Raw genomic sequence first — 17,205 nt, 5'->3', positions numbered from 1 at the left:
ATATATATATGTGTATATATATATGTGTGTGTGTGTGTGTGTGTGTTTATATATATATATATATATATATATATATATATATATAATGTAAAAGTTTAGATTATTACGCATTTTGACCTATGATATCTTATGACAAATGCTAAGAGGCTTCTCTAAGTCCTCTTCGACGACAAGGACGCCGATTACGCCTAGGGGGTACTTTAGGTCATAACATGTTCCCATGATGATCCAGTGGGCTCTAAGAAACTGGACCCTCCCGCTTGGATAGGTCTTCGTTCCTATGCGGCACATGTTTGCGTCGCCCGATCCATTACTCTCTTTGTGCATTAGGGACCATTGCACCATATTTTCTTAGTGGTGGGGTAAATGGATTATTCTGATAAGGTGAAGCCTGAGTAACCCAACTCACAGTTCTCTCTTGGGGTTTTATTGCTTCTGTTTTTTGTCCTAAGATACTGTTTAATTTCCGTTGACCCGGCTTATGATAGGATTGTATGTACAGAAGAATTATAAAGAACGAAACTTGACAGCATAATCAAGAGTTTAAAATGATACCTTCCAGAATTTCTTATATGTGCTCATGTTTGTAGGCTAAAGGGAGTTGAATGTGTTGGGTCTTGAAATGACATGATAATGAACCAACTTGACCACATGAGTTAAGCTAAAACTTGAAGTGGGTAACTGAAACTCTGATAATGGAATGTTGTGTGAAGAGGGTATGAGAATGGTTGATTGTTCAGACATTTTTATGCCAATCTAGGACTTGCTCGGTTAGTCCTGCTTAGATAATCCACTCTACAGGCTATGAAGTGATCATAGGTCATTGTTCTATAAGTCCACAAAATGCCTAAAGAAATCCAACCGAATGAACTGAATGCTCCCCTTGATCCAAAGGCTTTGATCCTAAAATAGACCATTTATTTCTAAAATAGCAACTCACCATCCTGTAATACACTTTGTTGGCCCCGGTCTCTCCTTAGACATGTGCACCTCCACTTAGGAAAAAATCTTAAGTTGAGGGTGGCTAATGCAAACAATGACATCAATGTTGGGCCTGGTCCGAGGGCGGGTGTTCTGCACCTTAACCAATGGAAAATCCATAAGTTGAGGTTGCCTTTGAAAGAGAAATCGAAAGAAAAATTAGTATGAAAAGAGTTTGATGTAAAAAAGAGAAAAATGAAAGAAAGAAGAGGATGTGAAGTTGTACAAAAAAAAGCGATCAAAAGTGTTGGAATATAAAGAAAAGAATAAAATACAAGAAAAAGAAGAAAGTAAAAAATAAAAAGCTAAAAGTTAAAAGTCACATACATGGTAAAAAAGAGTCAAGGGAACGAAGGTGAATGGTAGGATGTCAAAAATAGGGCAAAAAGAGGTAAAAATCCTAATGTAATATTAAGGAGGGCAGGATGTCACTAAAAAGTACCGAAATGTACCACACATGACTCTGAGCCTATGATACAATCCTAGAAAGTCCTATAGTGATCCTAAGAGCTAGTTTAGGGAGTCTAAGCAGTGAAAATAAAGACAAGCCTGTGGTATTGAGCACTAACTGTACTTGAAGTTACTTCTGAGCATGAGTGTTGAATGAATCCCTATACTTAACATCATTTTCATTTTCTGAAAAGAGAGATTTCGTTTGAAAAAAGGGCACTATAGGCATTGTCAGAATGTTGGTACCTTGGTAATAAGGAAACAGTGTGTGTTGTGAGTTGATTGTTTGATCCTTGCCATCTGCCAATCCGCATGAGCTAGCTTGTTGAGTTTAAGAGAAAAGATTTGCACTAAAAAGAGAGAGTCGGGGTAGAAAGCCATGTGATTTCTTGTGCTTGAATACTTTCTCTATACAAGTGTCGTTTAGAGTCTTTGTGTGTCGCTTAAGGACAAACAACAAATTTAAGTTGAGGTTGTTGATGTACCATGTGTTTGCTGTGTTTTTAATATATTTCACTTGAGAGTTGTGTATGCCTAGGGACATTTTGTATTAGTTTTAATTTTTTTATCATGGTTGCACAAGAAAAATTTAGACGTGGAAGTATGAGACACAACTGAAGAATTTTGCAGAGAAGGGCTTCAACGGACCATAGGTCCACTCATGCCCCATAAATAGGAGAAGCAGATGGGCAAGCGAGGCTTCAAGGAAAATCAGGGAATTCTTATCCCAGTATTGAACAATGGTTGCAAACGACGGACCATAGATCGACCTACGGGTCGTACTAAAAGTCCATCAAATTATTCAGAGAAGGGATTCCAATACATGATTTTGAAAATTCTAAGTATTGAGCTACGGAGAAGGATTCCCGAACAATGGATGGATCCACGATTTGTACTGTTGATCCGTCGATTGAAGCTAAGAAGTGGAGAATTTGAAGTTGAAAAAATTCCTAAGTCCTGAGTCACGAATGGGACCTACGGATCGTTGGTTAGTCCTAGATCCATAGGTCAGTGTCGTAGATCGATACCGCGTCTAAAGCTTTATTTCCTTATTCCGTTTCCTTTTTAGTTGGGACTTGTTTTCTATATTTATCACATATAAACCTCGTTATTGTGGTTAAACTTTATTACATTTGTTCTAGTTTGTGGCTTTGGGATTAACTTGCAACTTCAGAAATTCTTAATTTCCTATGTTCGTTTTGAAGATTCTGGTTTTGCAATTCAAGTTTAGATTTTGGGTTTATTCTTCTCATTATGTAATTTCATGATTTATTCACCTAAAAATATGAATTCTGTGCTTGCTACTATGTGTAACTAAATCCATAACTAGGTTTGTGGGAACCATGAGCGATTAACAAAGTATGAATAGTAACTATGTAATACTTGAATAGTGTTGTTGCATGCATTGATAAATCTTTCATTTAGAAGTCTTTTTAACGGTGGCCTACGTTAGAACTCGTCTCCTTACTACTTATCGGACAAGGGAGGTAATTAATGAGAAAAGAATTGTCAACATAGATTTAGTGTGATATTATCTCACACTCTAATGTCGATTGGTGCGAGGGTAAACACTAAATCATACATCGATGTGATGTCGAATATGACGTGAAGGAAATTGTTAGTAAATTATGCACACGTAGCCGGACCAAGGTCCAAGGTGGAATTCTCTAGTTAGAGGACCAATGAATTATAGATACCTAACTTAATACTTTTGTAATGCACTAGAAAATGATTACTATTACTAGGATTACCGCGTTATGAGCTTATAGGAAGCATATATGCCCTAGTTTCTCTCTCGTCTTGATAACAACTAAAGTTTGAACCTTTCTTACTAATTGTTCACATAATTTCTATAATTTATTTTACAAATACCCCCCCCCCCCTTTAATTATTCGTTTCATAAGTATGTTGACTAAATGAATATAACTGTAAGTTAAGTTTAAGTCTAAACCATATTCCTCGTGGGATCGAAACCAACCACCAAGTTGGGTTTACTTGATAACGATCGCTTATAATTCTTTAAGGAAGTGTAATTGGAGTTTATCAGTGTCCCTCCTTGTATTGCATAGGACTTCATAGTTACTTTCCAGTTTTTAGTTTTGAGGTTTCGTGGATCTTGTCCCGACATCCTTCCTTAATAGTAGAGGCTTCATAGATAGACAGTTTTGGAGAGTCTTTCATTTTAAGATATTTTATTTAAAACTTATGTTTCATACTAAGTATATTCAGCAATGTTTTGATATTCAATAAATTATTTTTAAACGTTTCTTTCAATTTGAAGTTTATGTATGATCAAGTTAGTATTCCGCTTGAAGTATGGATGAGGGTTCACTTGGGGACCAACAATGTTTCTTGAGTGTCATGTACGTCTAAGGTGTAGCCTCGGGTCGCTACATGATCATTTCAACTTTAGCCTATTTTATTCCAATTCTAGATTATCATATATCTTTCAATCTCAACCAGTCATCCTTTAAATCGAAATTCAAGATCAAATCCTAGCCGCTCATCTTCTCTTAATCAAGGTTTCACATCACGCATCACTTTATTTCCTTTTGATTCACTTAATACCCAAACCCTACAAATTTTAATTTTCTCTCCTCATCTGAAAGGAGGTTGCGCCTCACATCTCTCTCCTTTCCATTTTCAGATGAAATCGCCGCTTCTCCTCTTTTTCCCGTGGTAGGCAAAGGCAATAGTAGACATCACCCTCTGTCTCTCGCTCTCTTTCCCTCCTCTTTCTTTTCTGGTAATATCGGGAAGAGGCATTCTCCTCATCTTTCCCTCCCTTCCTAGCGAGAACCATCAGACAATGGTGCATCCTTCTCACTTCCTCTTCGTCCAACAAGGACCACAGGCGAAATAGGTGAGGCAACCTAATGGCATCGACCTCTTTCCTTTTTTTCGCGAGGAAAACAATTGATGAGCCAGAATAACAACGAAGCGACCTCCGAGTTCGATAGCAACAAACAAGAGCACTCTGTCACTTCGATTATAGTGCTCCGGTCTAAGACAAAGTATGGTCATCTTAAAGTCGAGGACTTTAGCTTACGAAAAGAGTGATCTCAACAGATCAATCCAGGTTCATTCTCTTTTCTTAATGTTGAACTATAAAGTAGTCGTGATGTGTGTTCGTGAATATCTACTTTTGTTGGATTTCATACTGGGTTTGAAATCCTTTATGATTGGCTGGTCTTCTTAACAATGTTCATTGTTTTACATATAAAATATTTTACTGATTCATTGTTACTATTATCTCTTTACCTTGATTAAAACATGAAAGAATTATTGCATTGGAAATTTATAGCAAAATCTTTTATCATTTAGAAAATAACATTACTCATTTGGCTTCCTTTTGAATAAGGAAAATACATTATTTTTTTTAAATATCAAATTAAGTCTCTTTCTTTTCTTCTATGCCCTTTCGTCTGCGGTTTAAAGAGATCCTTTGCCTCATCATTTTCTCACACTTTGAGTTGGCAAAAATACTCTCTACCCCTAAAAGAAAAAAAATTAAGAACTCTTGCAAACTTCCAAACTTTTTTTCTGTCGTATTGTTGCTTTGGGTTGGAGATTTTGCTTAATACTTTATTGCTGATAAATTAATCTGTTTAATAAGTTGAACTTAATGTTCATCTGAAGAGTCACCATGGAAGAGAATACTAAACGGACATAAATTTATGTTTTTGTTTTATTTAATTTCTATTTTTGGTCTTGTAATAATCTGCTTGACTCAGTATATATGAAGTGATTTGGGGGCTGCCTAAGGGGGAAAAGAATATACGTACTAACTATTTTTCATTTTATTATGTGTGGTTGTCATAGATAATCAGCCTATATTACTTTATCACACATGAAACATGCAAGCATATCAGAATCTCTTCAATAATTGGTCTAACATCAATATTTGTTGTTTATAACTGTTAATTAATTCATTTATCATCGGTATGTGTTAAATTTTTTTATAATATTGAAACTATTTGAATCTGATCTGACATGTCAATGCTGTTAAAGTTCAAATATTAATTAGTAAAATAACTAGATATCATGACTAAATGGGTTTGTTATTTTTATGCTATTCGAGGGTATAAATCGCGCATATAGACCCGAAATAATTATTTTTTCTTTTTCTTTATTTAGAATCTTTCCTCTCGGATTACTATAGGCCCCTTAATATATTTTGGACTGTTAAAAATAAAATTTGGACACTAATAATAGGCCCCTTAATATATTTTAGACTGCTAAAAATAAAATTTGGCACTAATATTATATCTTAGTCACTGAAGAGTATGTGTCAAAATAATCAAGGCCTTCTTTTTGTCTAAAGCCTTTGACAACAAGTCTTTATTTATATTTGTCAATAGTTTCATCATCATTCATCTTTCTTGTAAAGCATTTTGCACCTAAGGGTTTGTTTCCTGGAGGAAGATCAACCAACTCCTAAGTATGATTGCTTCGGATTGATTCAATATCACTATTGACAGCCTCCTTCCAATAAGTTGAGTCGCTAGACAACATTGCTTCCTTGAATGTTTGAGGCACACTTTCAACAAGGAATGTTACAAAATCAGATCCAAATGAAGTAGCTATCCTTTGACGTTTACTGCGCCTTGGACTCTGTTAATTGGTTTCATTTTTTTTTGGTTCTTCTCGGGGTTGTTTAGACCCCCCACTAGATGACTCAATTCTAGTTTTATACGGATAGATATGTTCAAAAAATTCAGCACTATCTGATTCCATTGCCGTATTGTCATGAATATCTGGATGTTCGGACTTAGGAACCAAAAGTCGATATGCCTTACTGTTTGTGGCATATCCAGTGAATAAACAATCAACAGTCTTAGGCTGTATTTGTACCCTCTTAGGTATAGGAACTTGGACTTTGGATAGACATCCCCACACTTTGAAATATTTCAATTTGGGTTTTCTACCTTTTCATATGGAATAACATGTGTCTTTGAGTGAGGCACTCTATTGAGTATTCGATTTGCTGTCATGATAGTTTCCCCCCACAAGTTCTATGGTAAACCTGAACTTATATGTAATGCATTCATCTTTTTTTTTTAAAGTTCGGGTTTTCCTTTATGCAACCCCATTAGATTGAGGAGTGTACAGAGCAGTAGTTTAATGGATTATTCCATTTTCTAAACATATTTCTACAATTGGAATTTCATATTCTCCTCCTCTATCACTTCTGATCATTTTGATCTTTTTATCCAACTGATTTTCAACCTCAATTTTATATTGCCTAATGCATCTATTTGTTTCATCCTTACAATTTAGCAAATAGACATAACAATATCTAGTGCAATCGTCAATAAAAGTTATGAAATACTTTTTCCCACCACGTGATGTTGTTGACTTCATGTCACAAATATCAATGTGAATCAGTTCTAACGGATTTGAATTCTTTTCAACAGATTTATAAGAATGCTTAGCATACTTAGATTCAACGCAAATTTGACATTTTGATTTATTGCACACAAATTTGGCAAAACATTTAAGTTAAAAAGTTTTCGCAAGGTTTTGTTACTAACGTATCCCAAACGTTCATGTCATAAACATTTAAACTCAAGCAAGTAAGAAGAAGCTGAATCTTCATTCATATCAACTGTAATTACATTTAGTTTAAAAAGGTCATTACTGAGGTAGCCTTTTCCTACATACATATCAATCTTACTTACTACTACCATATTCGAAACAAATATAGATTTGAATCCATTCTTAGTCAGAACTGGGATTGAAACTAAATTCGTTCTTAATTCTGGAATATACGAGACCTTATTCAAAGTTACCACCTTGCCTGATGTCATCTTTAATAGGACCTTGCCAATTCCATCCACCATTAAATAGCAGAGTTTGCCATAAACAACTTCTCATTTGTAGGTACTGGAGTACTTGATAAAAATAATTCATTGTTGGCACAAACATCGAATTAGGCACCATAATCTATCCACCATTCTCTTGGATTTCCATCCAAGTTACATTCTGAAAGCATTGCACAGAGATCGTCTATTTCTCCTTTGGATTCAGCCAACTTTTCTTGATCCTTCTTTTTCTTGTCCTTCTTATGACCCCAGCATTCAGTATCCCTATGGACACGTTTATCACAATTGAAGCAGCTTCAATTGAATTTCTTCTTAGGAAGATTGCTTTTTGGACCAAATGTTTTCTTTCTTTTCTTTAATTTTTTGGGATCTTCTTCAATAATATTTACTCCAAATATTTCTGAGTTACTACATCACCTATTTTCTCCAGCCTTATTATCCTCTTCGATTCTCAATCTTACTATGAGATCTTCAACAGTCATCTCCTTACGTTTATGTTTCAAGTAGCTTTTGAAGTCCTTCCACAGCTAAGGTAACTTCTCAATAATGGCAGTCACTTGAATGACATCATTCACAATCAATCCTACATTAAAGATTATTTGAGTATTAAGGAAAAACTTCATATTTCTAACATAGGAATTAAACAAATTTATACCTATAACAAGGAGATCATTGATGATGACGTGCAGTTCTTGAACTTGGGTGACGACGATCTTACTGTCTATCATCTTATAGTCCAAAAACTTTGCCATAATGAACTTCTTCATTCCGGCATCCTCTATTTTATACTTCTTTTCTAAAGCATCACAGAGTTCTTTTGAGGTTTTTACATTGTTGTACACATTGTACATATCATCTTGCAGGCCACTCATAATAATTTCACACAAACAATCTTAGTGTGTCCATGCTCTGCTACCAAGAATCGTTCTTCAAGCGGAGTATCATCCGACATAAAAAGAACATTCTTATTAATGAACCTCTACAAAATCAACGTGGTGAGATAGAAGAACATCTTCTACTGCCATCTCTTGAAGTCCACACTAGAAAGCTCTGCAGGATTCTTAGCTGACGCTAAGGCAGAAGTTGAACGATTGTCTAGAATCGATGTTGTTGCAGCACTTACTGTTGCAGCACTCACTGTTCCAGCATTTTCTTGACTTGAACTAGTAATTTTTTTCTGTCACAGGTGATAGATAACTTTAGTATGTAAAATACTAACAGTAAAGAATAAATCTTTACATGGTCTATTTCTGATTTAACGATAAAGTTTTTATGTTCTTCCAATCGTTAATTTAATGAATTTTAAAATTCAAATAGAGTAGAAAATCATAAAGGTATTAATCTCCACAAACCTCAATTACAGAAACTTATTAAATATCTTAAGATTGTTATTAATCTGTACGTATAAGGTTAGTCAAAACAAAAACAGAAATAAGAGGAAAGACACAAAAAACAAAATAATTCGAGTCCACAGAAATTATTGTGTCTCCTTAAGAAATTTAATCCCCTCACTTTACCCAAGGTTATGGATTAATTTCTCCCAAGATAAAATGGATTAATCCTGTTAAAGAAAATAGAGGTACCTCAAAATTCTTTAACTTCAGCGAACTTAAGAACAGAAACAAGTCACACAGACTCAGTCGATCAACACTTTATAGCAAGAAACTTGTCTGTTCAGAGAAGTTCATTTAGACCCGTTTTGTCCAGAATATTGCGTATTTTAGGAAAAATAACAAATATTAGGAAAATGTGTCTGTTGGGAAAGTAACGACTTTTCGAAAAGTAATGAATTTTTGGAAAGAGTAAGGACTTTCGGAATATTACCGTTACACGCGAATTAATTATTTTAATTAACTAACGTCCTGAATTAATTTATAAGAGATAAGATTAATAGGATTTATTTGATTAACAAATATCAATTAAATAAAATTTGTCCAAAATATTTATTAATCAATCACATCGTTTGAGGAAGCCGAAGCAGAGGCCGAGCGTCACCGACGGCGTGAGGGGCACCTTCTTCTTAGCTCTTTAAGAAATAAAGGAAGTGTTTCTCTATATAAGGGTAAAAATTTCCCTTTCTTTTGCCGATATGAGAGAAATGACTTTTAATTTACACTTTGTATATGACTTTTCATTTTTCCTCCAAATTGGTTCCCTCACTTTTTCATATTCTCTATTTTCTTTTCTGATTAAAACTTTGCTAAACTCAACATTAACAACATATTTTAATAACTTAAGCACATTAATTAATTTTAGTCAGACTTTAATAAACCTTAGTATGTTAATAACTTTCAGCATGGTAATTTATTAGATCTTTGTTTACAGATTCGAAATTCCGGCATGTTCATAATTAATTTCCCTCTTGTAGTAATCAGCATAATAATAATCTCGATTGAACTCTGAATTGCTTAAATTGATCAGCCTCTGATTAAATTCCACTTGAAATAAATAAATTATGCAATGTGTATAACTGTTTTGTCACTTAATATCAACAAATAACTTTTTATGCATCTGCAATTAATTTTTTTTTTTGCTAGTTATGTTAAAAATTGTGTTGGTTTCGACTTATTATTGAATTAAATCAACTTTTGTCTGGTGATATTTCTACCATTTTAATATTTATGGTTATGATGCTTGTTTGCGCGCACACACTTTCACGTGAGCCCTTTCACCCTTTAATTGTGTTTGCCAGCACTGCTAAATATCTAGAGGCCAATTTTGAATTTTACATGGTAAGTGTTGTAAAATGGGGACGCAAGGCACCTTCTAGGACGGTATGCATGCGGAAGGGGTAGGGATAGTTAGGCCCCTATCGGACAAGATGGATACTCACTCAAGCTGAAAAGGATAAAACTCTGATTTTTTTTTCCGGTTAATAAGCTGAGCGCTGGTCCGATAGGTGTTAGGTTAGTGGATTTTACGTTTCCCCTTCCTTTTACCCTTTTTATTCGTTTATAATTATAATTGCTTGGGTAGTTTAGTAAAATAAAGTTGGTTTTTTATCTACTTGTGTATTTTCCGTCATTTCACTTGTCTTTCTCTAAAAGATTTTATACTAATTATTGGTATTAATTGTCTTAGTGTTCATGTAGCTTATCACTTAATTTAATCAAAATATTAATAAATAAATGAATAATGACCTTAATTTCTACTTTAAACCCCGCATAATTTGTATGAAATATAGTCGGCACACGCATTTGTTGACATCAACGAGTGCTTAACATCTTCCTATCGAGAAAATTTGAACCTTGCCCGAACCCATGGTATATTAGACCCTTTTGTCACGACCTGAAAGCACCCCCTAGAAGTTAAGGAGAACCCTTGGTTCGTGGCAAGGCTTACTTGACTCTTTGGGGTCTTGTACAAGCCCTTTAACTATCGTTCATTACATAAGACATGAAAAGCAGTGCGAAATTTAAAACTTTTCACGAATAATTAATAAAAGGAAATCTTCCATAAATACTTAAGAATCTTATCGTCACAAGCCAACTTAAAGACACGACATAATATCTTAGGGACACGGCCCTTTACATTAAATGAGAAATACATAATCAGTCTTTAAATAAGAAACTAAGAAAAAGACTATGCCGTCGAATATATGATGACATACTTTGTCTTGAGAGGAACTTTCCAAGCTTCACCTTCAAACCTTCAAAAGCTTCCAACCTATACTTATAGAGTACGGAAAAATATGGGGTTAGTAAAAAACAATGTACTAAGTATGGCATATGCAAAAACATGCAAAAAGGGACATTTTAGTAAAATAACTTTTCGTGCAAAATAAGTAAAAATTCATGATTTAAAAGTTGAAATAGTATAAGTATTATCATTTATAACATAATAGAATAATCTCATAATTTTTGAATCAAAGAACACATTGTAGTAACATTGAGGACAATAACAGTGAACTAGGAGTCATGTGGCACAACCCCAAGTCATGTGAACCCTTTTTACTTGAAGTTTCCCGAACCCAAGTTATCCTAAGATTCCCTAAGGTAAGACAAGAAGGAACCTCCCATACACCCCCTTTAAGGCACACCAAAGAGACCCTTAAGACCACCAATCATAGGCTTACCTCGTATGGAAATTAAGTCCACACTCTTGGTCAAACATATGCCAAATTTTCATTTGTACGAACTTCATGTCAATACCCTTCTCGAATAGTACTTATAGATCACACTACGTGCAATGTGACAGTAGAATCCCATACTACTACTCCCACTTAGTGCTCCTAATGGCTTCCCTTGTATCGTGTACTTTACAAGAACCTAACCAAAATTACAGTAAACTATACAAACATTAAAGTGAACAAAAGACTCCAAAGATAGTGAACTTCCAAGGTATTCCCAATGAGGAAGTGAGCTCATTTCCTTAGAAGTTTCCCCACCGAGGTTATCCTAAGCCACTCCAAGGTAAGACATGAAGGAAACATCTAAACACCTTTTTCAATGCACACCATGGAGATCCTTAAGACAACCCACCAAAAGCTTACTCCGCTCGGGATATAAAGTCACCACTTAAAACAGAAGACATTAGAAGAACACTCAACAAACTACCAAAGACTTCCCTTTCGAAATGCCGAGCTAGTGCATGGATAGATAGCGTCTCATAACACCACCTACCCTAAGTAGCACGTTGTTTTACAATACTTAGTTCATTCAATTCTTTTGAGGGGGTTAGCTTAACCGACATAGACCATGAGAGCTAGACATGGAATCCCGATATTAACCCCCATCGGATGAGGAATCCTCACTTGCCTAGGGTGAGGTCTTATATTTTAGTTTTTACATGGCTTTCCGAATAGCTACACCTATGCGGGCACATAGTTAACGGATAAGGAGATTGCTACGAACTAACTCATTCTCTGTTAACGAGGAGTACTCATCTCAAGAGGTACATTGGAATAAAACATCTCAACTCACTAAGTGTAACCACCCCTTATTCATATCCTCTCGGTGATAGGCATAACTCCCCATGGATTCTCAACATTATAAACTGTAGGTTAAGGATAACTAGTGAACACCGCCACCAAGAAGGTGGACCATACCACTCAAGAGCAATATATAATAAGAAATTCACAATATAAGCTACTCACCGTTTAAACAAGCCATCACAATCTATAATCATTTTATCAACATTTCATTATAATAAGACCCTTAGGGTAGTATCTAAAACATGATAACAATACAACAAAACCAAAGTTCATACCCTATATACAAACATGCTCACTTCACCCATTTCTTAAGCTAAAAGTTTGAAATATGCATAAACATGAGTTCATTAGGTTTTTGACACTAAAATCATCAATTAATTCTAGAATAAACAAATTTGAATAATTAAAACACTTTTACAAGAAGACCCATACTTAGAATCAAAGATAGAAGAAAGTAGAGTTTGAAAACCCTTTTTCAAATCTTTTAGAAAGGACTGCTTGAATAGAAGAGGGTTCAATGATGGATACCATACCTCAATAAGAAGGAAACACTAAGTTTTAGTTAAGAAACACGTCCAAACCAGCCCTTCTTTACCTCCTTGAGTTTTAGCTCTAATGGTGACTTTGAGAGAGTTTTCTTTAGAGAGGGAGTTTGAATTTTGAAGTAAGGTGTCTTGTCTAGGTCTAGGACTTAAAACTAACCTAATATAACATAAAAACACAAATTATTGAACTAGGGTTATGAATTATTTGGGTTGAATTCAAAAACACCCCAAGCCTTCACAATTAAACGTTGCAGCTTTTGGCATGACCCAACGATGGACCCAAGAAATGGGGCATCGACTGGACGACTGCCCATGCTGCATGGGCGTTGTTTGGGTCTGCAGCTTGAAAATGGATCCTAGGACTCCACGACTAAGTGGCAACCTACACCCCCTATACGACGAGGCGTCGTTGATTCTACGGCCAGTAGACTGCCCTCTGATGATGGAGCACTGGTTTGGCAGCTTGGTGCTAAGTATTGGGTCCTCTTCCAGGACCCATCATGGGTCCTAGGTAGGGTCATACCCGAATTTTAAAATCCTAAACTAAGTAATATAGGTCTTTGGAACATCCCACGTCAATTTTAAGCGAAATGAACATGTAAAACTCACTCAAAGACATCAAGACACAGAAGCACTTTCCAAGGCTCAAGTTCTGAACGTTATGGACGTTCTTGGACGTTTGACCTCCAAACTTAACCAAACATCACGCACTGCCTAATAACACTAATGTAAATCATTTTAAAACAAAATTAACTCAATAAACACTCACGAGGCTCTAGTTCACCTTAGTTCGTTTTAGGGCGTTATACCTTTAGTTAGATTATTATGTTAGTTAGGTGTCCTAACTTTCCTTTAATTTATTAAGTGAAGACTCTTCTTTAAAATAAAACCTAAAAGAGTTGTCAAGTCATTGCACCAAACCCATTTTGCAAAAAATGGGGCGCTACAGGTGATTTAAGGCTAAACTTTTCTACTTTAATCAAGAGATTGTGGGTCATAACTTCATTCCACGTTTAAGGGTTCTTCTTGATAAATCAATTTCAAAGTCTTTTTATTAAGGTATTTCTTTTTTAGTATTTAATGTGAACCTTTGCTATTTTGATTTGATTCTGAGTTGAGTGCCTTTTCGAAAAAGTCTCTCTACGTCCATAAGGAAGGGATAAGGTTTGTGTATTTTCTACCCTCCCCAAACCCCACTTGTAGGATTACAACAGGTATGATGATGTTGTTGTTTCTTTGAAACTTGCTATTGTTTGAAATTTCTATATATTTTGCTTTGATAAAGAGATTTATTCCAGTTATGTTGAAGCTTTTAATGATTTCTTATGAAACTAGTTTATTACTATAATTTTGTGGAAGCATTTAGTGGCTTTGTTTACTACTCCATAAGTCCACTCCTTTTAAGTTTCTCCAAGAAGAATGTTACATTTCTATAATTAGAAATAGCTTAACTTTAAATTCCACTTTTGGCCTTAGTAAAATGTTTATAGATACACAAGTATATACGTTTTGTTTCTGATGAAATGTTTTAAAAGTCCTTTTTTTCTTAAATTTTGTGTCAAGTGAAATGGTGCCACATGAATTGGGACACATGGCGGAATTCTTTTTGTATGTTGTCCTTGAATTATTAGAAATCTATGGTTATTGAATTGGTTGATAGGGGGTTGTTTATTTGTATATGATTATTTGTTGTATGTCTTAGATTCAAATATTTTTATATGAATATCTCTAGTGCGGAGGTAATAATAGGCTGCAGGTTCGGAGACAAACTCTGGAAATTAAATGGATCAAGTTGAGCAGGACCGAAACATAATAATTAAAGAGTAAATTTGGTGATGGTACGTATGAGATCATGCATCATAGAAGTGAGTTTGATGATCACGTTATCTCCAAGACAGGATGTTCAAGTATATGGGGTCGTTAATTCAATGTAATAGGTAGATCCACGTGGATGTCGCATATTATATTGGGGAAAATAGGTTAATTTAAGGCTCGCATTCAGGGTCTTGTGTGATAAGAAGGATTTCCGAAGAGTAAAGGTAAGCTCTACGAAGTAGTGGTTAAACCGAATAGGTTGTATGAGATGGAGTGTTGACTAGTCTATAACTCATATATTAAGTCTTTAAATGATGAAAAATTTCAAAGATGATAATGTTGAGGTAGATTTGTGGACATACTCAGAGGATAAAATTAGGAATGAATATATTTTTGGAACAAGGTAGGAGTTGCCTCTATGGTGAATAATATGCGGGAAGCAACACTAAGATGGTGTGTCCATGCGAAGAAGATAAGTGTATATATCTAGTTTGGACTGAGGAGGTATAGAGATTGGTAATGATAGGCCCCAAGAGAGGTATAGGCAGGCCGAAAAAGTATTAGGGGAGGTATTTAGACAAGAGATGTTGCTTCTTCAACTTACCGAGGAAATGACCTTAGATATGAGGGTCTAGAGGTCGCAAATTAGGGTAAAAGGTTAGTTAAAGTTAAGTTTTATCTTCCCTACCTACGGTATAAGATTGGTGGTCACACTTTAATCTTCTTTCTTATCGGTGGTATTAGAACTATTATCATTGTTTCTTATTTTTTTAATATCGATTATCACCTGTATTATTTGTTCTTTGATTATCACATTATTTTGTTGCCATTATTGTTCTTTCCTCACTATGTTGGGTGTTTCTCTCATTTCACATTATTTCATTGACATTAGGGCTCTCATTTATGTATTTCCTTTTTCCAAATTGCTTTATTTGAAGTCAATGGTCTAGTAGAATGTAAATATAGAGACAAGTTCTGCTACTCTATACCCTTCCTAGACCGTTTTCATGGGATTATACTAAGTATCTTATTGTATATCTCTATGTAGTCCTTTTTCATGTCTTTTATCACTTACATGGGATAGTTGCAGAAATATGAATGAAAAGGAGGACTTGATTTAAATTATGGGGGCAATTTGTGTTTGGAAACCTTAGTAGATATATATTAAAAGCTAGATACAATTGTGGCAAGTGTATTGTGTAAACCTATGTCATATATTGATATATGTCGATGATATAAGCTAAAACTAAGGTTTAATGAGGTGATGAAGTTGTTTGGTAGAAGGCCACCTTGTAGGCTCAAAACCAAGTCAACAAAGGACGGAGAGATATTTACCATTCTACTACGAGACTTTTGGTTGGCCAGAAGACCAACAATTTATAAGTACATATAAAACATACTCTACCTTCAAAAATGTATCATGGAACCATAAATTCAAAAAATTAAAGTTAAATTATTGTGACTTGTGACAACATAATGGACTTGAAAGTAACAACTAGGAATTAAAAGCTGGATGTTCGACCATTTTTTCCTCAAGCCATCCATTTGCATCATTATTGTTACCAACTCTGTTTTTTCTATCTTGCCAATTTTTTCTTGAGCTAACAACACGAGTTTTTGAGCTTCTGGAGACCTTTTATTCATTCATCCATGATTTCTTTCTGCCTAGTCCTTATGTCGAAGTAATCAAACTCTTGACCTTGTTCGTCCCTTTTCTCATACTTCAGTTTCAACAATGCTTCTGATTTAATACAATTATTTAGTTTTTTCCTATCCTTTTAGGTCAAGAAATCCTGGTAACTTGACTTGGCTCGTGCCAAATCCCTCCAATTCTTAACCATGGCAGGGAATTCATACTTGACAGTTAGCAATTGCTTCGCTGTTCATCACCAAACAAAGATGAAGGATCATTCAAAGAAGCAATTGCATTGTGTATTTCCTACTCTTCAACATGTTATTATTATTGAATGCCTCTAAATGCAGTTTGATGGAGAAATTGAATATCAACTTTGCGAGTGCTTGGGATGAAGAAGTAGTACTATATCTAAGGAAGCCTTATTGTTGATCGGGATACTGCTTTGGTAAATACTTCAAGTATGACTGAGCCGTGTGCAAAGTCTATTCAATGTCCTCTATAATGATGAACTGCGTCAGCACTTGATTAGGAACCGATGTGGTTGCTTGAGCCTGACAATATAAAGCTATACTTTTACATGAATTCATATGATATAAACAAGGAAATGCTAAACCAGAAAAGCCATCAAATATCAATTGAGTAAACCTTGTTTGCTGAATGAACTAGAAGTGGAACATGTAGAATAACTGCAGCAGTTCTTGTTTTCTCGTGCTCACTCGGAGAATCATTCAACCCGCCCATATTTGTATGGGTACAATAGGTTGGGTAATAAATGGGTTGGGTAAAATATTAGTTTACCCATATTTTACCCATATTTCATGAATAAATAGTTCTTTACTTAAGAATTCAATATGGAGAAAATATTTTAGTCTTTTTTTTTAGATCAAATCTGTTGAAAATGTTTCGTTTCGTTTTTTTATTATAAAAGTAAAAAAACACGTTTAAATAATTTTTGGGGTTTGGGGGGGGGTGATAGGGGGCTAGCGGGGATGGCGGGGTTTAGGGCAGGTTGAAAAAAAT

General features: G+C 34.9%; 1 protein-coding gene across 1 annotated transcript in view; it reads left to right on the top strand.

The window, feature by feature from the left end:
• The first annotated feature begins 4,006 nt into the window (after positions 1 to 4,006).
• LOC114074402 overlaps positions 4,007 to 17,205 on the top strand; it is a 21,998-nt gene continuing 8,799 nt past the window's right edge. The window contains exon 1 of the mRNA XM_027912320.1: positions 4,007 to 4,510. Coding sequence (XP_027768121.1) covers positions 4,448 to 4,510 — 63 coding nt within the window. The 5' untranslated portion in view covers positions 4,007 to 4,447. The remainder of the gene's footprint in view (positions 4,511 to 17,205) is intronic.

Source organism: Solanum pennellii, chromosome 10 (genome assembly GCF_001406875.1).
Source record: "Solanum pennellii chromosome 10, SPENNV200".
NCBI lineage: Eukaryota > Viridiplantae > Streptophyta > Magnoliopsida > Solanales > Solanaceae > Solanum > Solanum pennellii.
The sequence above is the reverse complement of the archived record's forward strand: the minus strand, read 5'-3'. Positions and strand labels throughout refer to the sequence as shown.